Raw genomic sequence first — 20,735 nt, forward strand, 5'->3', positions numbered from 1 at the left:
CCACGGCTGGGGGGCGGCACGCGGCGCAGCAGGGAGTGGAGCTCACTTGTCCACCAGCCCAGACAGGTACTTGTCGGCGACCCTGCGGATGCGCTTGTGGACGTGGTTGAAGCTGACCAGCAGGAACTGCGCGTGCCGCTCCAGCTCCTCCTCGTTCTCCTTGGTCTTGGCCTGGGTTTGGAGCACACACGCTGCAGGCCCTGCACGTGCATTCTGGCGGGCACGCAGGCGCCCCCCCGAGGCTTACTTTCTCCGCCATCATGTTCAGGAAGGCGTCGAACACCTTGTCGGCGACGGCGATCACACACTGCATCATCCCTGTGACACAGGGGCGTCAGCGGGGGCCGCCTGCCCCCCCGGCTGCTCCACCAGCCCCTTACAAGCACCCCTGTGACACAGGGGCGTCAGCGGGGCCGCCCGCGCCCCCGGCTGCACCGGGATGCTCCCCCAGCCCCTTACAGGCGCTCCAAGTCAGCACACGGCCCACGCAGCGACGCAGCAGCCTGCCTCTGCTCTCTCACTAACACTGGCAAATAGCGCCTAGGCCGTGCGTCTCTTCTCTCTGCTGCCTCAATTTCAGTATCTCTACGTGGTTTCACCCCTTTCCTTACGTTAGGTTCGCTTCACTAGGGCTTCGGTGACGGGCACGCTTTGACGGCACAGAGAGGTTCGAGTGTGGTCCTGCTGGGACGGTGAGCCTCGGTCTGTGCACAGCACCCGGGGGCCTGCGAGTCCTCATGTCTCACAGACTCATGTCCCGAAAGCTCCCCAGGAAAGGAGGACGCGGCCTTAAACCAGGCGTGGCCCGCAGGTCCTGCTGCTGAGGCCTGTGGGAGCCGCTGGTTCTGCTCAGGAGCAGCAGGCCTGCTGCGGCACGCAGGGTGCCGCAGGAGGAGCAGGTACCCCATGGCGAGCTGTCTGCTCTTGGCTGACCAGCCCCTCTAACCGCTGCTCGTGGGACATCTCTGCCCATCAGCTGCGGGGCACCCTTCCTACCTGGTCACTGACACCAGGGGTGGCCCTACACAGCTGCCCGACCTCTGCCTGGACCCCGTGGCTCTTTCCTGGTCTCCCTCTTTCCTGATCACATGAGAGGAACAACTACAGTCGCTAATTTACAAACACTTGGTGGAAGAAATGGGCTTCCCTGGGGGCTCAGTTGGTTAAGAATCTGCCTGCAATGCAGGAGACCTGGGTTTGATCCCTGGGTCGAGAAGATCCTCTAGAGAAGAAAATGGCACCCCACTCCAGTACTCTTGCCTGGAGAATCCCCATGGACAGAGGAGCCTGGCAGGCCGCAGTCCGTGGGGTCATAACTTAGTGACTTGTCACTGAACCATAACGACTTAGTGACTAAAGCACCAGCAGTGGAAGAAATAAAGTTAGACACTGCACACACACACACACGCACACAGGGACACGTGCACACCACCTCCCCAAGTCCTTCAAGATACACGTCCTAATGTATTTTCCCTTCTTTTAAGCAAAACAACAGAAACGGATCCACGTTTGGGTTCTGCACCCTGGCCTTGGTCCTCGCAGCAGCAGTGTCCAGGAGCAAGACTGCTCCTCAGCCATGAGCTGCCCAGAACAGCCCCGCTCCCAGGGGCCCGGGCAGGCGCTACACTCGTGTTTCTGAGGCGGCATGCGGCGCCGCGGAGCTGCCTTCTCCACGTACACAGGGAGCACTCTCCGCTTACACCGCTGAACCCCAGCGCACGTCAGAGGCCCCCGCTGCCACCTACCGGACTTGTCCTTCTGGATGGCCTTGTCCTCGAAGTAGCAGAACATCACCTGGAAGCGGGCGGGGTCGCTGGAGCGCAGGACCCTGCAGGGTGGCCTGGGTGAGCGCGCAGCTCGGGCCCGCAACGCTGCCCAGTGGGCGAGGCCTCGAGTGTGGCTGCCCCCTCCCAGGGCCCCCAGGGCCATGTGCAGGGCTGGCGGCTGCTCTGGTGACAGTTCAGCGGCCTGGCCCCAAGCGCAGGCGGCCGCAGCACTGGAGCCCGGGGGCATCGGGGGCTCAGGAAGGAGGTGCACACGGGAGAGTGGGAGCCCGGGCTGGCACTTCTAAGGACGCTGATGAGCCAGGAGGAGCGGCACAGCCCGAGCCGGGACAGTGCACACAGGGCCAACCCGCGCACCTCATGTGCTCCAGCCGGTAGACGGACAGCAGGTAGGTGGACATGGCGAAGTCCAGCTTGCCGATGAGGGCGGACACCTCGGGGGCCGGGTCCAGAAGGTTGACGATGGTGCTGCGCAGCTCACTCAGCTCGGCCTGTAGGTGGCGGGGCTGCGTGAGTGCAGGCGACCCCACCCCGAAACCGGCCCCATAGCCACGGACACGCAGGACCAGCCCTCTCATCCCCAGGAGCTTCCCCAAACCCCGCCTGGAGCGCCGTGCTTGGCAGGGAGGCATCCTTACAGGCGTAACCGTGTCGTTCTTCATGGCCGAGTTGTACTGGAGGACGGACCGCAGAGGCTCTTTGCTGGGAAAGGTGAGCAGCGGGGACTTGGTGGCGATCTCACAGACCCCCTCGTACCACTCCTCGGGCCAGAGTCCTGCGAGACAGGGAGGGCTGACGTGCCACCTGGCTCGGGAGGCGCCCCACTGGGGCCCTGCTGAGAGCACTCTAGCCATGGGCCCCGTGCCTGTCCCCAGGATGGGGACAGAAACAAGTCCGTTTCCTAAGTGGGGCAGGGTCCCGAAGGCACATGGTGTTCCCAGAACCCTAAACCACGTCCTCACGGTGGAGGCAGCAGCCACACTGGCCGTCCTGCACGTGCGCACACGCCCTGTCAGGACCCTGGGCCTCGCTCTGCACTGCCCCCGGGGGGGCCCCTACCTGAGCCCTCCACGGCGAACCCCATCAGCACTGAGTACAGCCAGAAGTCCCGGAAGAGCTTCTGCAGCCTCGGCTTCGGCTCCTTGATGGGTGGCAGCCGCCGGGTGAGCTGGTGGAGCAGAGGCAGAGAAGGGGGCTGTCTGCACACGGAACTGAGCCCTACGGACGCGAGCCCATGACCCGCCCTCCAGGCCTCCTCTCAGAGGAGCGGTCACCTGGCCTGGGAGGGAAGGCCGGACTAGCGGCCCCCAGCAGGCTCCCTGAAAACCCTCCCGCGCCCTCGAGTGCAGGTGGGCTTCGCGCTGGGAGGGACCAGCTCTGCTTCACTACCAGGAAGCAGGCGGCAGCTGCCCCAGGACCTCGGCCAGGTGTTTACAGGTGGGCAGGAGAAGGCAATGGCACCCCACTCCAGTACTCTTGCCCGGAAAATCCCAATGGAGAAGCCTGGTGGGCTGCAGTCCATGGGGTTGCTAAGAGTCGGACGCGACTGAGCGACTTCAGTTTCGCTTTTCACTTTCGTGCATTGGAGAAGGAAATGGCAACCCACTCCAGTGTTCTTGCCTGGAGGATCCCAGGGACGGGGGAGCCTGGTGGGCTGCTGTCTATGGGGTGGCACAGAGTCGGACACGACTGAAGCGACTTAGCAGCAGCAGCAGCATGCAGCCACCAGGCTGCAGGAGCACCAGGCCCGAGGCGGGGGAGCGGGGGGTGGGGGGCAGGGAGGCGCGGGGACCATGGGCAGAGCCCAGCGCGTGAAGCAGGTAACAAGTGAGCTGCTTGAGACTGGACTCCCTGCACCCCCAACCTGACAGTGTCCGCCTGCACGCGTGCGTGCATGCGTGTGCGTGCACGTCTGTGTGCATGTCTGTGTACGTGCGTGTGTGTGCATGCGCGTGCGTACATGCATGTCTGTGTGTAGTGCACGTCTGTGTACGTGCGTGTCTGCATGCGTGTGCATGTGTGCGTGCATGTGCGTGCTTGCGTGTGCGTGTGCATGTGTGCGTGCATGCATGTGCGTATGTGCATGTCTGTGTGCACGTGCGCGTCTGTGTGCGTGCATGTGTGTGCCTGCATGTGTGCGTGCATGTGTGTGCATGTGTGTGTGTGTGCATGGGTGTGTGGGGGGCTCAGGTATGGAGAATGGTGACAAGCGCCCACAGCTCCTGGCGGACGTGTGGATCCTCCAGAGCCTCTGGCAGAGGTCCAGCCCTCACACAGTGCTAACCACCACTGCAAGCGGGGCTCCTCGGTCCAAATGTGTACTACGATCTCTAAGCACCAAGTACGTGCCAGGTGGTGGCCAGGAACAGGGTGATGCCCACTGCTGTGGGGGGATGGCAAGATGGGCCCCTTCACCCACTGTGGGTAGGATGATAATCAATACGACACTTCTTGGAAAGTGAGTTCAAAACACGCATCATAAACGAGATACCCCGGGGCTTCCTAGCGGTCCATGGTTACTACTGGACTCGCACTGCCAGGGCCAGAGTTCAACCCCTGTCCGGGGACAGAGATCCTGCATGCTGTGCAGCACAACCCAAACAAACGGAACCCCACAAACTAAACACAGAGGCGACCAGGGCCAACGGCTCCTGCGAACGCCCTGAGAACCTCTGGAGATCCTGCATGCTGTGCAGCACGACCCAAACAAACAGAACCCCACCAACTAGACACAGCGGCGACCAGGCCCCGGAGCCTCGGCGTGGCCCTGCTTCCCCGTGACACGGGAGTGGGGCTGGGTGTCCTGCAGGGACCAGGCACGGCACGCAGGCCTGGGCCAGGGTCTCCTCGTGGCGCCCCCAGCCGAGAACTGAGGTCGGCATGCATGGTGGTGGAGGGCTACCCACGGCTGTCATGTCCAGGGTAGCATCCGAGCCACCCCCATGACACAACTCAGCCCTGGCCGCAGAGTCCTGACGGCTCGTCCACATGGAGATAGACGGGCCTGCACATGTGGAGTCGCGGCTGCTGGGCGGTGACCAGGCACACAGCGGGGCTTTGTGCTGACGAGGCTGGGGGGCGGTGTTCCATCTGCGACCTGTGTACTTTGGAAGACCGCGACTGCAGCCCAGCACCAAAGGTCACAGAAGAGCGCGGCCGACCTTGGCCGATTCCACCCCTGCAGAGCCACTTCGCACCAGCGGCACAGAGGTGAGTAGGTCTCCAACCCTTCTGCGGGGTGAGAGGGGGGTGACAGGCTTCTTTCTCTTTCTGGCGACACCTTCCAACAGTCCCTACCACTCTTTTCAGAAGGGGAAGGCCTTCTGTCCATTTTACCCGCCCATTAGGAGGGTCTGAGCGAGCTTAAGGACCTGAACTGGGCCCGGGGCTGGGGGTGGGCATCCTGGTTCCGGGGCGTCGCAACTGGTTCAGAAAAACGTGTCTGTGTGTGTGTCACATGTGTGCACACATGTGCAGACAGACCTGGTGAGCCTGGGGACAGGGGCCCTGGGGTGGCGAGCCTGGGGACAGGGCCTGGGGGTGTTCTGTGCTGAGTGAAGTCCCGTCCACTTTAAGAGCGTCCTCGGCTCCGTCAGCCGCGCTCGTCCTGGCCCGGGAGACAGCAGCCAGGAGGGGCAAGGATCACCAAGTCCGGGCCCTGCTCCGTGTAACCAGCTGAGGCGGTGCCACAGAACATGCCCAGAAAAGCAGGCTTTTGCATGATTTACCTTGAGAAAGCACTGCTTCTCTTCAAACATAGTACCCTGGACTTAAATACAACCGAGCGATAATTCTGAGGCATCTTAACTCCTGCAATGCTGAATGCCAAGACTACAGGGAAATGTACCTTCCAGGTCCCTAGCTTTAATCCACAGAAAGTGAGGTCTCAGAAGATACACCCTGCTCCCTCTGACGAGAGCGTAATGAACGTGACAGGCTTGTCAGCATGGAACACACAACAGGACACGAAACGCTCCCACGTGTGCTGCCTGAACACGGGCAGACACGGACGTCTTTGCCTCCGCCTCCCTGTCGGCTCTCACTTCCTCCTCCTGAACCCTTGATTACTCAAGCTGGGGCTGTCTAAGCCTTTTTTTTTTTTAACTTGAGAAGAATACTTTCAAGCACAGCCTCAACAGGAGACCTTCGGCAAACAGCTTCCTTTCTCCCCCTCCCTTTTTAAGTGTCCTGCCATCAGTATCCACATTCAGTTCTGCCCAGAACCCTGGCCCGATCCTGCTGGCACCGCGCACCTTAGACCTGTGTCCTGAGCGCAGGCGATGTAGGGGCAGCGTCTGCGACAGGCTGGCGGGAGGGGAGGGGCCGGGAAAGACAACAGAGGGGTCAAAGTCAGGAGCCACGCGCATGTCCCTCTCCAAACCGTGGTGCTCCAGGCGTGTGGCTGACCACACTCAAGGGGCTGAGGGCTGAGCCCTAGACACTGCGGAGGCGCCATGACCCTGGGTCCGGTAGAGCCTCCAGCCCAGCGCAGGCGGGACCCGCATGCTGACACCCAGGGCAAAGCTCCTGGCCTGGCCCCACGCACGGGCAGAGGCTCGGGCAGGACTCACTGAGCTCCAGGGGGCATCGTGCACTGAGCCCATCCTGAGGCCCAATCAGCCCAGCTTCACCTCACGGGAGCCCGCAGCGCTCTCCCTGCCTGGGTGGGAAACAGGTCCTGGTCCCCAGAGGCCCAGCAGGAGACGGCCGCACACACGCACACTGAACAAGACGCGGCCCCTGGGGAACTGAAGGGACGCTGGGTGCAAGAAGGCAGATGCGCAGGGGAGGGGCGGCAGGCAGACGCCCCCTGGGGCGCCCCGCTCACGAGGAGGAAGCCCCTCAGGCCTCTGGCGGTAGCTTCTAACAGCACCCCCCGACACCCTAACCCAGAGCGCTAACCCAAGAGTGCTCTTGGTGGAGATGGGGCCCTCCCTCCCACAGCAGTGGGCAGTGACTGGCAGATGGGAGAACGCGCACACCTCACCCCCCGGGCTGTGAGCAGCCCGGGTGACCCCTACACTGCAGACACGGCTCAGGTCATGCAGATTAGACCCCCACGGACTCCCAGGACAGGAGGTGGCCCCCCAGGCCCCTGCCAGCAGCGTCCTCGCGAGCCCTCCTCACTGCACGTGGGCCCCTGACCGACTGGGAGACACTGCTGTGCCTCCAGGGCCCTGGGTGTCACTCGGAAAACTGACCCAAAATTCAGTACCCGAGTGAAAAGGAAACTCCCTGGGTCTCCAGGCCCCACGGTTTTGCCCACTTTCCACCAGGGGTTCTGAGTGGCGCTCACAAGACCCCACAGAACGTCAGGCGTGTCTGTCTGTCACCAGATCCTAAAGCGTCTGGGGATGGGCGCCCGGGGCCCCACTGGTGTGTGTGGGGGGTCCCTAGGCCGTCCTCACATGTCTGCTCTCCCCCCGCTCCAGCTCCTCCAGGATGTGGTGCCCGCTGCGCCCGCTCCTGCTGGCCCTCCTTCTGGCATCTGCGTGCAGGACCCTCGGCCCGTGGGGGCAGCGTGATGATGGCGGGGGCGAGCCTGAGTCCATGGAGCCCCGGTGGGGGCGGCTGAAGGGCAGCAACGCGAGCGGGCCCCTGCCGCCCGCCGCCTTCCACGAGGAGAACACCGTCACCGGCGAGTGGGCCGCGGACGGGGAGGAGGAGGAGGACTACCTGGACCTGGAGAAGATCTTCGGGGAGGACGACAACTACAGCGACGTCGTGGACGCGGCCCCCCCCACGCGCCCCGGGGCGGGCGCCGGCAGCGTGCTCCCGCTCTTCCCCGGCAAGAGCCGCGTGCAGCGGCTCAACCTCGTCAACGCGCAGTTCGCCTTCGACCTGTACCGGGCGCTGGCGGCGCGGGGCGGCGCGGCCGACAACGTCCTCCTGGCGCCCGTGGGCGTGTCGGCGGCCATGGCCATGCTCTCCCTGGGCCTGGCGGGCGACACCCACCAGGAGGTGCACACGGCCCTGCGCTTTGCTGAGTTCGTCAACGCCAGCGCCGCCTACGAGCTGGGCACCGTCCACAACCTGTTCCGGAAGCTGACCCACCGCCTCTTCCGCAGGAACTTCGGGTACACGCTGCGCTCCGTCAGCGACCTCTACGTGCAGAAGCAGCTCCCGGTCCGGGACGACTTCCAGGCCCAGGTCCGAGAGTACTACTTCGCCGAGGTCCGGGCGGCCGACTTCTCCGACCCCGCCTTCCTCGCCCACACCAACCGGCACGTGGCCCGGCTCACCAAGGGCCTCATACGAGACGCGCTGCAGGACGTGGACCCCGCGACGCAGATGCTGCTCCTCAACTGCCTCTACTTCAAAGGTAGGAGGCGGCACGGCCCCGGGGCAGACACACGGGCAGGGCGGCGGGGCCTGCAGCCTCCACCCTCACTCCCCCTGCAGAGCCAGGCTTAGAGTGGCTCGCAGGGCCGGGGAAGGTCCCAGCGAGGAAGCCTGTGCTTTACGCCTCGCTGCAGCCGTGACGGGCCACTGCTGTCAGCGTCTCCGTCTCATGGACGCAGAACTGCACTGCTGCTCTAAGGAGCAGCGTTGCTCAGCGTCCCCTCCAGCCCATGTTACACCTGAGTTCGCGCCTTTCTCTGCAGCAGGCCCACCTGGACCTCAGCTTTTTTATTCTCTTTCGGGATGGACCAAAGGCTGGAGACAGGCTGGGCTTAAGGAGCTCACGTTCACACCCCCCTCCTTCCCAGACAGCCGGGGCGGGGAAATCAAGCCTGTATCTAGAGCTACTGCTCTGGGCCAGCAGCGATTTACCCCCAAACCCCACACCCGTGCACACAGGCTCCTGGGACCCCAGAGATAAGGCCGCGCGGGTCTGTAAAGCCTAGGCCCTGCTTGCAATGCCCTGTGGGCACCCCAGCCAGGAGACCTCAGCGCCCCCCACCGCCCAGGGAGCCGGCAGGCAGCCAGGAGCAGCAGGGTTGCGGTGCAGCCGTGTGCGCCTGCGGCCAGGTCAGCCTCTGAGCAGCGGTTCTCAGGTGTGGTCCCCGCACCAGCAGCGTCGGTGCCACCCGGGTCTGGCCCAAACCAGACGTGCGGGTCAGACCACGGGGTGGGCCTCGCAGCCCGTCTGAGCGATGACGCTGTCACAGAGGCCCTGCTCCGCTGACCTCACAGGGTCCTGGGTGAACAAATTCCCGGTGGAAATGACGCACAACCACAACTTCCGGCTGAACGAGCGGGAGGTGGTCAAGGTCCCCATGATGCAGACCAAGGGCGCGTTCCTGGCGGCCAGCGACCAGGAGCTGGACTGCGACGTGCTGCGGCTGGAGTACGTGGGGGGCATCAGCATGCTGGTGGTGGTCCCACACAAGCTGTCCGGGATGAAGACCCTGGAGAGCCAGCTGACACCCCAGGCGGTGGAGCGGTGGCAGAGGAGCATGACCAACAGGTGCCACGGGGGCGGGGGCGCCGGGCCACGGGCGCCTTAGGGGAAGGGGTGCGGTCCCCCAGGCTGCTGTGAACTCAGCCCAGAGCTCTTCTCGGCCAGAGGCGATCAGAGCGCAGCGGCGAGAAAAGGCGCGGGACAGGAGCGGCGCAGCTCTGCCACACGCCCGCCCCACCCCCAGGGTCCCTGTCAGGACAGGCTCTGTGGCTGGTCAGGGCGGGAGGGACGCATCCGTCACCTCTCCGTCTTCCTGGGCCCGTGTGAAGACGTGACCCTGGTCCGGGCCTCCCTGCAGGACCAGAGCACACAGACGGAACCGGAACTGGGGGAAAGGCAGGCCTGCCCAGGAGCCAGGCCGCGTCACGCCCCTTATGTTTGCTTTAAGGACCGTCCCTACTGGGCTTCCTTCCTAGTCTGACTGCCCGCCACCTCTGCCCTGAGCTGGTGATTGGGCCGGACCACTCTGCTGTCCCCTGCTCGGTCCATCTGGCACCAACCGCCAGTCAGCATCCCCGTAGCCCCTCAAACCTGTGGGCCCCACCTGCACGACGCAGGCCGGCCGCCTGGCCCGCCCACGGCCCTGCTCCTGCCCCAGCCAGAGGAGCCTGTCGCTGCCTCCAGCAGGCCCCGTTCAGGCCCCAGGTCTTGTCCCCACTCCTCTGGGATGGCCCGGCAGAGGACACGGCCTTGTCCCTCGGACGCTAACAGACTGCTGTGCGCTGTGGCGTCGCACGCGGGGTCCCAGCCCCAAGGGGGCAGCGGGTGCATGCCGCGCGCATGCCGTGGAGCACGGAGGGCGGCAGGCCAGGTGGAAAGGCAGGTGCTGTCCCTCGAGCGCGCTGAGCTGCACCTCAGCCCCTTACACGTTGAAGTGACAGGCGCCCACTGGCACACGTCGTCAGGTGCCTCTGGGCCCCGAGCCAGGAAGAGCTCTGCCATCAGGACAGGGACTCACAGGGCCGAGGGCCCCGGCGCACGGCAGCAAGCGCTTCTGAGGAATGGGGTTAGAGGGGTGGTCTCCCCATCCTCGCCGGGCAGGGCTGGACGTGCAGCACACAGGCCGCAGGCTTGCGTGGCTGTGACGTCTCAGGGAACGGGGCTCCTCTGAGACGCGCTGTGGGTAAAAACGCACTCTCTTCCCGACCAGGACGCGGGAAGTGCTCCTGCCGAAGTTCAAGCTGGAGAAGGACTACGACCTGGTGGGCGCCCTGCGGGCCCTGGGGGTCACGGCGCTCTTCGACAAGCACAGCAACACCACGGGGATCACGGGCCAGAGGATCGTCATTGACCTGGTAACACCCGCCCTCGCCCGTCCCGTCTGGGGAGGGCCCCCCGAGCCCCTGCCCCGCCTGTGGACCCTGGGCCTGCCCCACGGGCGCCCCGCGGACTCCCACGTGGCCGCGGTGCGCACCACAGAGGTGACACCGTTCACCCCCTTACACAACACGACCCCAGCTTAGCTGACGGGTGGGCACTGAGTCCCGAGAGCTGTCCCGACCCACTGAGCCTGGGCCTCCCTCACCACCCCGCCCCTTCCCGGGAGGACACACAGCTCTGCGCCCTGCCCCGAGTGTGACTACTGCCCCTGATGCGCCCTTGTGCCCGACGCAGTTCAAACACCAGGGCACCATCACGGTGAACGAGGAGGGCACACAGGCCGCAGCCGTGACCGCCGTGGGGTTCATGCCGCTGTCCACCCAGGTCCGCTTCAGCGTCGACCGGCCCTTCCTGTTCCTCATCTACGAGCACCGCACCAGCTGCCTGCTCTTCCTGGGCCGGGTCGCCAACCCCACCAGGCCTTAGTGGCGGGGCTGGGCGTCTCGAGTGCTTCGGGGCATCCGCAATTCCGTTTCCCTTCTGACAACCACCAAGAGCTGCTGGCGCCGGGACCACATGGCCCGGCCCCCTTTCAGGAGACGTGGGCGAGGAGGCAACGCGTGCGCCACCAGACTGGCAGGACGGCTGTCGCTGAAGGCGCTGGCGCAGACACCCGGCCCCTCCTCACAGTCACCCCAGGCCAGCAGCGCCCCTCTGCCACCCAAAGCTGCCCCCACTGTGGAGCACGAGGGAGCCCAAGGTGCCGACAGCCAGCCCCTCCTTGAGCAAGGCACGGCCGCTCAGAGCACAGCGTGGGGTTAATAAACGTGCCGCTTTTACCGGGCGTAGTCTCCTTTCATAAGATGAGTAACTGAGAGAAGCCGAGCTCACACTGCCCGATGCCCCAGAGCGCTGGAGGCTGAGAGCGACCTGAGGGCCCCGCAGGGACCCAGGGCAGGGCACGCCCTTGGGGCGGAAACGGCGGTGCAGATAGGACCGGGGGCCGCATGCCCAGCGTGGCCTTAGACCCACTCCCACACCGGCGCTCTGAGGTGAGCTCTGTGCTTCAGGCTCCCCGTCTGTGAAATGGGGGTGGCAGCCCCGCCTCGCAGGACTGCGGTGAGAATAAAGTGGGTCACGGCTTGAAGGCGTTCAGGTCAGTCCTGGGCCAACCACCCAGCCTGGGGGTCCTAACGGGGGCCTCGCTGGGCCCCTGCCCTCCTCCGCCTGAGGTGAAGTACAGACTCTCCTGTGGACAGATGCCACTCCCACGAGAACAGGCACAGTTTTCAAAGGGGCCCACGAGCTGAGAGTGTTAGTCCACAACCTCGTGTTACGACACCGGGAGAATAAGTAACCTGTCCAAGGCCCCGGAGCTGCAAGGGGCCGCCAGCCGAGCAGCCTGGGAGCACATTTTCCATGGCCTGTCACGTGGCCGCGCTCCAGCTGCAGGTTCCAGCTATGGAACCTGGGACATTCTGAGGAGCGTTCACAGAGTCGCAGGACACAGCCCACGACCCTCAGGCAGGAAGGAGCCTCGGAGGCCGGGGAACCGGCTCCCTGACCCCAGGCTCCAAGGTCACCCAGGAGGGAATGGCTGCCTTAGGGAAGGAACCCCCGCTTCCCGCCCAGACCCACTGGCTCGTGCCCTCGACAGAGTAACTCAGGACAGTGTGCCACAGAAAGAGTATAGAATGTCAGAGCAAACAAACATCGAAGGAAGTCAGTGTCTCCCTGCACGTCCGGGTTGACCCGGGAGCAGAGGCCGGAACCACGCTCTCCAGGCTCTGTGTTAAGCAACAGAACCAATATTTGTCCCCCCACCCCCAGCATAACCATTAACTTGCTGACTCCACAGAGCCCAGTCCGTTCATGTGACGGTCACAGCAGTGACACAGATGGCTTCAGGTGAGCGAGCACTGGCCTGTCACTGCTAACAAGTCTGCCCGCCCTGACCACCAGCCCCCGGACGGTCACCCCGCCTTTCGGAGCAGCTCTGCTGACAGAGTGTGCATTAGGGGGCTGGGACAACCACTAGGACCCCACATGTGGGGCCAGGACTCCAACCCCTGCCCCGGTGACCCTAAAACCTGTGTGCTAAATCACAGCTGCACACGTGTGCTGAGTCACTTCAGTCCTGTCCAACTCTCTGCGACCCCATGGACTGCAGCCCGCCAGGCTCCTCTGTCCATAGGATTCTCCAGGCAAGAAGACCGGAGTGGGTTGCCATGCCCTCCTCCAGGGGCTTCTCCTGACCTGGGGATCGAACCTGGGCCAGAGGCAGCATGCTCCCTCTACACAGCCCGTGACGCCTCACCAACAGAGCTGAGAACTACATATACGCTAGTTGGCTGTGGGCTCCTGTCCACCTCAGCCAGCAAACACCGCAGCCCCAGCAGCCCCCAGACTCAGATGACGAATGCCCCCAGAGCAGGCCCCGAGACCCCTTTCCTGAGACACGGATGGACTCTCCACCCACCCACCTGGCCTCCACTTCCAGGGTTGCCCTGCAGCTGGGGGTCAGCCCCTGCGGAGCCCCCGCTGTGGGGACACATGCGTTCATGCTCGAGATTCGAGCGACGAGGGAGCTGGAGGCGGAAGCAGGGGCTCCACCCCAGGGCGTGCTGAGGGGGCGCTCAGGAATCACCTGTGTAAACAGAGCCGGACGTGGGCCTGGCTCAGGACTGGCAGCTGTAATGCTGGCTGGGAACTGCCTGGTATAAGGGCCACTTGGGAAGAAGTAGGGCAACCCAAGACAGGACAAGCAGACATGAGCCCTCGGCACAGCAGCACACAGCAGGGACAGGCTCTCACTCCCGGGCAGGGCCCCGAGGGCTGCACCCCTGGCCCAGGGACCCTGAGGGCCCAGGCCCACCAGAGGGGAGCAGGCGGGCGGGGCATGGGGGCGGCGCGGGCCTGGCCGCGGCAGGGCACCAGGGAGGGCAGGACACAGGGAGGGCCCGGTCAGAACCCACACCCGGGGACACGCCGTCCGGTCTGCTCAGCTGGTCAGGGGGCACGGAGGAAGCGAGCCTGGCCACATGGCCACACACCCGAGGCAGCCCCTGCGGAAGCACCGCAGCCAAGCTGGAGACACGGACGGGCAGGTACTCACCACTGCGATCACAGGGATGAGCACGCCCAGGTTCCCCGCACTGCTGGAGGCCTGTTGGGGGACAGAGCCAGGTCACTGACCAGCACCACTTGTTTCATTAAACAGAAAGATAGAAGGGCCCCACACGCATCGTGAGAAATGAAACTCCTTCAAAACGAAATGATGAAAGACGTACAGGGAGACAGGTGAAGACGCTTAACCCGACAATCAAGAGGACACACTCAAAGCCACACAGGGCGGGACGTGTCCACCGTGGCGGCTCCGCACAAAGACCTCACACCGTCACAGGCGCGACGCCTGGAGAGCGCCTGGTCCCCCTGCAAGGTGCCCGCCTCAGACGCCGCCCCCCAGAGGGCGTGCGGCCACCTGCCACCCGCTTTGTTCCCACCACCTCTCCGTCCCACTCAGCCCGGAGGGTGGCCCCCACCAGCCCCCACTCCCACAGGGCCTGGCGGTGCCAACCTTGAGGGCGGGCCCCTTCTCGCTGGCCCGCTCACTGGCCCGCTTGCCCTCCAGCCCCAGCTGCACAAACAGCTCCAGCAGGTTCATGAGCAGCTCGTCCACGAGGTGCTCATCCTGGATGTTGGCCGCGATGTTGGCCAGGGCGTTGATCACCGCCAGCGAGCAGTGCCTGTGGGAGCCAAGGGACAGACGGATGGCAGGAGGTGAGCGAGCGCAGCCAGGCCAGCCCTGGGGTCCAGGGGCCAGGCTCCCGAGGAGGTGGCAGCGAGCCCGCGGACGAGCAGCCCCAGAGCCAAGGGCTGTCGTGAGGACACACGCGGCGCCACGCACACACACGGCTGGTGAGCGAGCTGAGGTCACGGCCACCCAGCTGCCCGCTCCCCCGGGGGGGCAGGAGGAGCGAGGAGGACCTCCGCCCCTCCCTGTGCCCTGCCTGGGCCTGGCCAAGCCGAAGGAGGTCCTGTAAACACAGCAGGAGTGTCTGTCCTCGGGCGTTGCATCCGAGGCTGCAGTGCCCGCACTCAGGACCCCAAGGATGGCATGGGAGCCCTCGCCGGTGCGCCGCCCTGACCACAGAGGGGCGTGAGAGCTCCCTGACGTGCAGGCTCGGGCTGGCCAGACTGCGGCGCCGCTGCCCAATGGGCAGGCTGACCACGGGCAGGCCAGGCAGGGTGCCATGCCCACCGGGCATCGGGCAGGCTGGGTGTGAGCAAGGAGGTGCTTGCTGACGGCAGCGAGGGGCAGGCCATCCCCCCCGGGACGCATGGATCTCTAGCACACGGTGCTTTTGTGAGAAGCAGCACTGATTCACGGGACAAGGCCCGGGCGGCCCGCTTTCCCAGGACGGACGGCGACAGGGAGGCAGGAAGCTCACCTGTAGCCGTGGTCCTTGTAGTCCTTGGTGGCCGAGTACACGACCGAGCTGGCCTTCACGCTGATCTGCTGAAAGAGGTTCCATACCTCCTGGTAAATATATTGCTGGAAAAGGAGGAGGGACCTGTGACCACATCTTGCCAGGAGCGCCCTCCACGGACACCCAGAGGGAACACGCCATGGGCCAGGGCCGTGGGGCCTGCAACTGCGCCAGGCCGCCCCCTGCAGCTTTACGCAAACCTCCACGCACACAGCTTCCACTTCCACTCCAGTCTAGTCACGTCAGCAAGAACTCAGTTCAAGCCGCTTTACCTGGCCATCTAGGAACCACTACTCTGAGCTCCCTTACTTGGGAAAAGCCTTGGCACCCGGTGTTCAGGAAGTTGGGAGCACGTGACCCTGGGAGAGCGAGTCTAGTCTGCACTCTCATGCTCCTGCGAGTCAGCGGAGCTTCCCACGTGGGCCTGTGGCTCCCTTACGTTTCCGGTGATGACCAGGCAGCCCAGCTGGTCGATGATGAGCACGTCAAGCGGGGAGGGGGGCTGGCAGAATTTCTGCTGCAGGATCTGCAGAATGGGCTCCATGACCTTTGGGGTGTCCCTCAGGGCCACCGCGATGTGTCCCAAGGCTCGGATGGTGTGGTCAGGAATCAGGTGTGCATCCCTACAGAAGGAAGGACACGTGACCTGGGAACGGAGCTCCAACACAGGGTGGGAGATGGAGCCGGGGGCCTGGAGCCCAGGGTCGTCAGCCTCTCAGAGGAAGCGCACATCTGACAGTGATTGCCTGGGCCCTGCCAACGCCAGCACCAGGCAGGAAGACAGGGCTGTCTAGCCCAAACAGCGTCCGGGGGGACACTCCAAGGTGGACCTCAGCGGACACAGTGGGACAGACCCAGCACCCGATTCCGTGCTGGACTAGAAAGAAGCAGAGGCGCGTGAGCAACAGCCAGCCCGAGCCTCGGGGTCCGCGTGCTCCAGGGACGGGGCGTACTTATCGCTCTCCTGGGAGATGTACAGCCGGTTGGAGAGGCTGGCCAGGAAGGCCTCCACGATCACTGGGTCCACGGTCAGGCCCGCCTTCAGGCACCTGAGCAGGGTGAGGCAGCACAAGAATCAGGTGAGTGCTTGCGTCTGGTTTGGGTTTAGATTTTCTGTCTCGGGTTTGTAGGGTTTAAAGAACAGCCCTGGATGCACTTCCCCCAGAAATCTGAATGAACACCGAGACACAATGAATTCAAACAACAGCTTAATGTCACACCACTGATAAACGTCTCAGTCGGAGATGATAACTTCACTGTTTTGCCCCAAATTGCTTCCTTCAAAATGCCATACTCATCCCAACTCCAATCAAACTCCCTGAGGACTTCCTGGGTCCACTGGCCTGCCAGCCAATGCAGGGGCTGCAGGTTCGATCCCTGGTCCGGGAAGATCCCACAGGCCGTGGGGCAAGTAAGCCCATGAACCCCAGCTACTGAAGCCGTGTTCCGCAGGAAGAGAAGCCACCGCAGTGAGGAGCCCGTGCACCCCAAAGACAGAGCAGCCTGCTCGCTGCCACCAGAGAGAGTGCAGCAACAAAGAACCAGCACAGCCAAAAACAAATAATAAACAAATAAAGGTGAACAAACAGACCTCCCTGTTTCTTAACAAAAGTCACAGTAAGCAGGTGGTTCAGAGAATGTTACAGCTACATGTCGGGCTTTGAACTGCATGGAGAAATGCTGTTCTAGAAGGAACTCTCGCAGCCCCAGGAGCGTGGGGCCTTCAGGCATCTCTTGCTCCCCACGTCTGGGTCCCGGGCCATGGGGTCTGAGGTGAGTCTGACAGAGTGGCCAGGCTCTCCGCCGCCCACCTGCAGACATTGTCGATGGCAATGTCCCGAAGCTGCTCATACATGGACGGCTGGCTCTTCTTCCCTGATGCCACATTTAGGGTCGACTCGGCATGCTCATTGGTTACGCTGATTTTTATGTCATTGCCGGCAACTGAAATTGAAAATTCAAATGTGTGTCTGGTTGAGCCCGTCACGTTTCATGCTTTTGTCTGAAACTCAAAGCTGAAACTATATGTGGATTGCTTTTAATCATAAAAGTAATCACTCTAAAAGATTTCTCCTAGCATTTCAGAACCCAGTGTCAGACAACAGAAAGGATGATGGGAATGTTTACAACGATGGACACTATAAGTTACAAGGTGATGAATATGTACAACAGTCACATCTTAAGTAAGGAATGAGGCAGGGCCATGTGCCCTCTCGCGGCCAGGGATCACAGGCAAGAAGCCGGGAAGGTGGTGAGGGTGAGAGCAAGGCCCTCAGTCTCTGACTGAAGGGAGAGGACACGCCCACCGAGCGGCACTTAATTAACCTCACTCACTGCAGGTCAGATGTGGTCTGGGCCCACATTCTCAGGGCACTCACTCTGCAGGTTGCCTGGAGAGCAGGTGCCAGAGAGAGATGGTCTGAAGGGAGGGGCCTTGGAGGGCGGGGCCTGGAGGGACATGCATAGGAGGGCGGGGCCTGGGGGTGGGCAGGGCCTGAAGGGGGATGTCTGGGAGGGCGGGGCCTTGGGGGAGATGTCTGGGAGGGAGGGGCCTAGACAGAGATGCCTGGGAGGGAGGGGCCGGGGGGGAGGAGCCCTGGAGGGCGGGGCCTGGAGGGAGATGCCTGGGAGGGCGGGGCCTGGTGGGAGGAGCCCAGGAGGGAGGGGCCTGGAGAGAGATGTCTGGGAGGGACAGGCCTGGAGAGAGGGGCCTGGGGGGAGATGCCTGGGAGGGCGGGGCCTGGAGGGAGATTTCCGGTAGGGAGGACCCTGCAGAGAAGCTGGGCACCTCCCCCCACGCAGGTGGGGCCCTTACCTGTGTGGTACTGGCTGTGGCACTTGTACAGCTTCACCAGCACGGGGGATGGGACCACCAGGAAGTCCCGCAGGGAGGGTGTCACCGAGTGCACCACCACCGGGAACCGCTCGCACAGGCGGCCCAGGCCCTGCAACGCACAGGGACTGTCAGGGGCCACAGGGGAGGCGCTCACCACCTCAGACACCACATGACCGGAGTCGTCCCACGTCCACGTGCCACCAGGCATAATGACAGGACAGGGTGGTGGGGACTCCACCCAAAGGTGAGATTCACTGGTAACCTGTCCTTCACCTCCAAAAGCTACTTAGGGGAGATGGGGCTCACTGGGAACGTTACTTCTACACAGGCAGATGGGAATCATGGGGACTGGGATGGGTCAGAGCCTCGACAGGGTAGGTTCACGTCTGCCGCCTTGGAAATGCCCAGCACAAGCTGGGAAGCCTCTGCAACGTGGGACCTGGCTGCGCCTGGACCCTGCTCACACAAAGCCTGCTAGCCGTTAGCAGCGGCCTTCCAGCAGTGACCCTGTCCGTGGCAGGCTCGAGCTCAAGTTCCCAGACACAGAAGCTCAGACCCGGCTGCTGTGCTGGCCTCGGTCTGCACACTGTGAGGTCTTGCAGACGGGAGTCCACCCCTCCCCGGGGCCAGCGACGGACCTGCAGACAGCAGATGAGCAGCGGCAGGTGCGCGATGATGACCTTGCTGGACGTCTTGGACTGCAGCTTCTCAGATAGCTTGACGCACAGATTCTCTGCACCTGAGTTTATGACACAGGCGAGTGTGGACCCTCAGCAGATGCCACCGGCCACAGGAGCCTTCACCAAGGGCCGCACCCAGGCCGTGACAGAACCCGAACCCAGGACTCTGGGCGGCTCCACCTCAGGGTCTGGGCGGCTCCCTGCTCCTGTCCTGCCTCCGGGGCCACTTCATCCCACGTGCCCACTCTGCCCCCTGACTCAGGCCCGGCCACACCTCCTGGGCCAGGCCCCGCCCAACTCAGGCCCCACCCTCCAGGGGTTAGACCCCACCCCCTGACTCAGGCCACGCCCCCTCCATCCTCGTGGAAGGGAGGCAGCGGTGGGGGAACCCACCCTGCTCGTCCTTCACTGCCCAGACCATGAGGTCCACGCAGGCGGCACTGGCCTGGCAGCGCAGCTTGAGGGGGCTCAGCTCGCTGTGGGCCCGGTCGGCATCGTGCAGGATCTTCTGGAGCTCCCCCTGGCTGCTGTTGAACTGCTCCAGCACGAAGTCGTGCACCTCCTTCACAAAGGAGGTGGGCAGGTCTGCGGGCGGAGGGTGCACACAGTCAGGCCCGCCCCTCAGACAGTCACCTGGTTAAGAGCGCTGCTGCGGGCCCCCTGCTTCTAGGGAGGCCCAATGAGCGAACCTGGACGGGCACGCGCGCCCGCCTTTCACGCGGGCCACCCGACACTCAGGAAACAGTCGCTCCCAGAGGAGAGCGCCATGCTGGGTCCCAAGCAGTCAACATAGGCGATGCTGAACACACGGGACACAAACGGGCCCGCCATCTCCAGAACCGGCTCATTAACAGGAAGTACTCCAGTGATACAAGTTAGCTTATATGCAGAGTACATCATGAGAAACGCTGGGCTGGAGGAAGCACAAGCTGGAATCAAGATTGCCAGAAGAAATATCAATAACCTGAAATATGCAGATGACACCACCTTTATGGCAGAAAGAAAGTGAGAAAGAATTAAAGAGCCTCCTGATGAAAGTGAAAGAGGAGAGTGAAAAAGTTCGCCGAAAGTGCAACATTCAAAAGACTAAGATCACAGCATCCAGTCCCATCACTTCATGGCAAATAGACTGGGAAACAGTGGAAACAGTGGCTGACTTTATTTTGGGGGGCTCGAAAATCACTGCAGATGGTGACTGCAGCCATGAAATTCAAAGACGCTTACTCCTTGGAAGGAAAGTTATGACCAACCTAGACAGCACACTGAAAACCAGAGACATTACTTTGCCAAAAAAGTCCATCTAGTCAAGGCTATGGTTTTTCCCGTGGTCATGTATGGATGTGAGAGTCAGACTATAAAGAAAGCTGAGCACCAAAGAATTGATGCTTTCGAACTGTGGTGTTAGAGAAGACTCTTGAGAGTCCCTCGGACTGCAAGGAGATCCAACCAGTCCATCCTAAAAGAGATAAGTCCTGGGTGTTCATTGGAAGGACTGATGTTGAAGCCAAAACTCCAATACTTTGGCCACCTGATGCTGGGAAAGATTGAGGGTGGGAGAAGGGGACGACAGAGGATGAAACAGTCAGATAGCATCAGTGACTCAATGGACATGGGTTTAGGTGAACTCTGGGAGCTGGTGATGGACAAGGAGGCCTGGAGTGCTGTGGTTCACGGGGTCACAAAGAGTTGGACACGACTGAGCAACTGAACTGAACTGAACTCCAGTGATACTTCCTGAAAAGGAGTCCTTTATCATATGTAGGAACGTCCCTGGTGGCTCAGACAGTAAAATGTCTGTCTACAATGCGGGAGACCCAGGTTTGAGCCCTGGGTTTGGAAGATCCCCTGGAGAAGGAAATGGCAATCCACTCCAGTACTATTGCCTGGAAAATCCCATGGACAGAGGAGCCTGGTAGGCTACGGTCTATGGGGTCGCAAAGAGTCGGACACGACTGAGCGACTTCACTTCCTTTTATCATATGTGGGAACCTGGACGCGGCTGAGGAAGGACCCTTGCACAGCAGGCACCTGGAGCCCGCGGCCTGACCCAGCGCACGTCCTCGGGGCCTGGACAGCAAGGAGGCCCCAGAGGCAGCACAGACACGAGCAGACCGGCCATGGCGGTCGGCAGCAGCCTGGGTGGGGAGGCCGCGGGCTCCGGGTCAGCCCAGCTGCCAGTGCCCGTTGCCCTCCACAGCCTAAGCCTTGCTGTGGCCCCGA

General features: G+C 62.9%; 2 protein-coding genes across 2 annotated transcripts in view; one reads left to right on the forward strand and one right to left on the reverse strand.

Moving 5' to 3' along the window:
• The window catches only part of PI4KA (phosphatidylinositol 4-kinase alpha), a 59,153-nt gene that overhangs the window by 17,937 nt on the left and 20,481 nt on the right, over window positions 1–20,735 (reverse strand). The window contains exons 11-25 of the mRNA XM_061385598.1: window positions 18,909–19,100; window positions 18,474–18,574; window positions 17,815–17,944; window positions 16,811–16,943; window positions 15,953–16,048; window positions 15,439–15,622; window positions 14,961–15,064; window positions 14,087–14,255; window positions 13,625–13,675; window positions 2,844–2,952; window positions 2,423–2,559; window positions 2,142–2,275; window positions 1,746–1,828; window positions 248–318; window positions 47–171 (exon numbers count right to left, since the gene is read on the reverse strand). Of these exons, the coding sequence (XP_061241582.1) occupies window positions 47–171; window positions 248–318; window positions 1,746–1,828; window positions 2,142–2,275; window positions 2,423–2,559; window positions 2,844–2,952; window positions 13,625–13,675; window positions 14,087–14,255; window positions 14,961–15,064; window positions 15,439–15,622; window positions 15,953–16,048; window positions 16,811–16,943; window positions 17,815–17,944; window positions 18,474–18,574; window positions 18,909–19,100 (1,819 nt within the window). The remainder of the gene's footprint in view (window positions 1–46; window positions 172–247; window positions 319–1,745; window positions 1,829–2,141; window positions 2,276–2,422; window positions 2,560–2,843; window positions 2,953–13,624; window positions 13,676–14,086; window positions 14,256–14,960; window positions 15,065–15,438; window positions 15,623–15,952; window positions 16,049–16,810; window positions 16,944–17,814; window positions 17,945–18,473; window positions 18,575–18,908; window positions 19,101–20,735) is intronic.
• On the forward strand, window positions 4,508–11,348 carry SERPIND1 (serpin family D member 1). The gene is made up of 5 exons (XM_061385599.1): window positions 4,508–4,994; window positions 7,217–8,106; window positions 8,922–9,195; window positions 10,340–10,484; window positions 10,804–11,348. The coding sequence occupies exons 1-5, from the start codon at window positions 4,795–4,797 to the stop codon at window positions 10,993–10,995; spliced, it is 1,701 nt and encodes a 566-aa protein (XP_061241583.1). The 5' UTR covers window positions 4,508–4,794; the 3' UTR covers window positions 10,996–11,348.

Source organism: Bos javanicus, chromosome 17, assembly GCF_032452875.1.
Source record: "Bos javanicus breed banteng chromosome 17, ARS-OSU_banteng_1.0, whole genome shotgun sequence".
Classification (NCBI taxonomy): domain Eukaryota; kingdom Metazoa; phylum Chordata; class Mammalia; order Artiodactyla; family Bovidae; genus Bos; species Bos javanicus.

Coding starts and splice junctions, on each gene's coding strand:
- SERPIND1 (XM_061385599.1), top strand. CDS start 4,795: ATGTGGAGTCGCGGCTGCTGGGCGGTGACCAGGCACACAGCGGGGCTT. Junction 9,196..10,339: donor CAGAGGAGCATGACCAACAG/GTGCCACGGGGG, acceptor CTTCCCGACCAG/GACGCGGGAAGTGCTCCTGC. Junction 10,485..10,803: donor AGAGGATCGTCATTGACCTG/GTAACACCCGCC, acceptor TGCCCGACGCAG/TTCAAACACCAGGGCACCAT.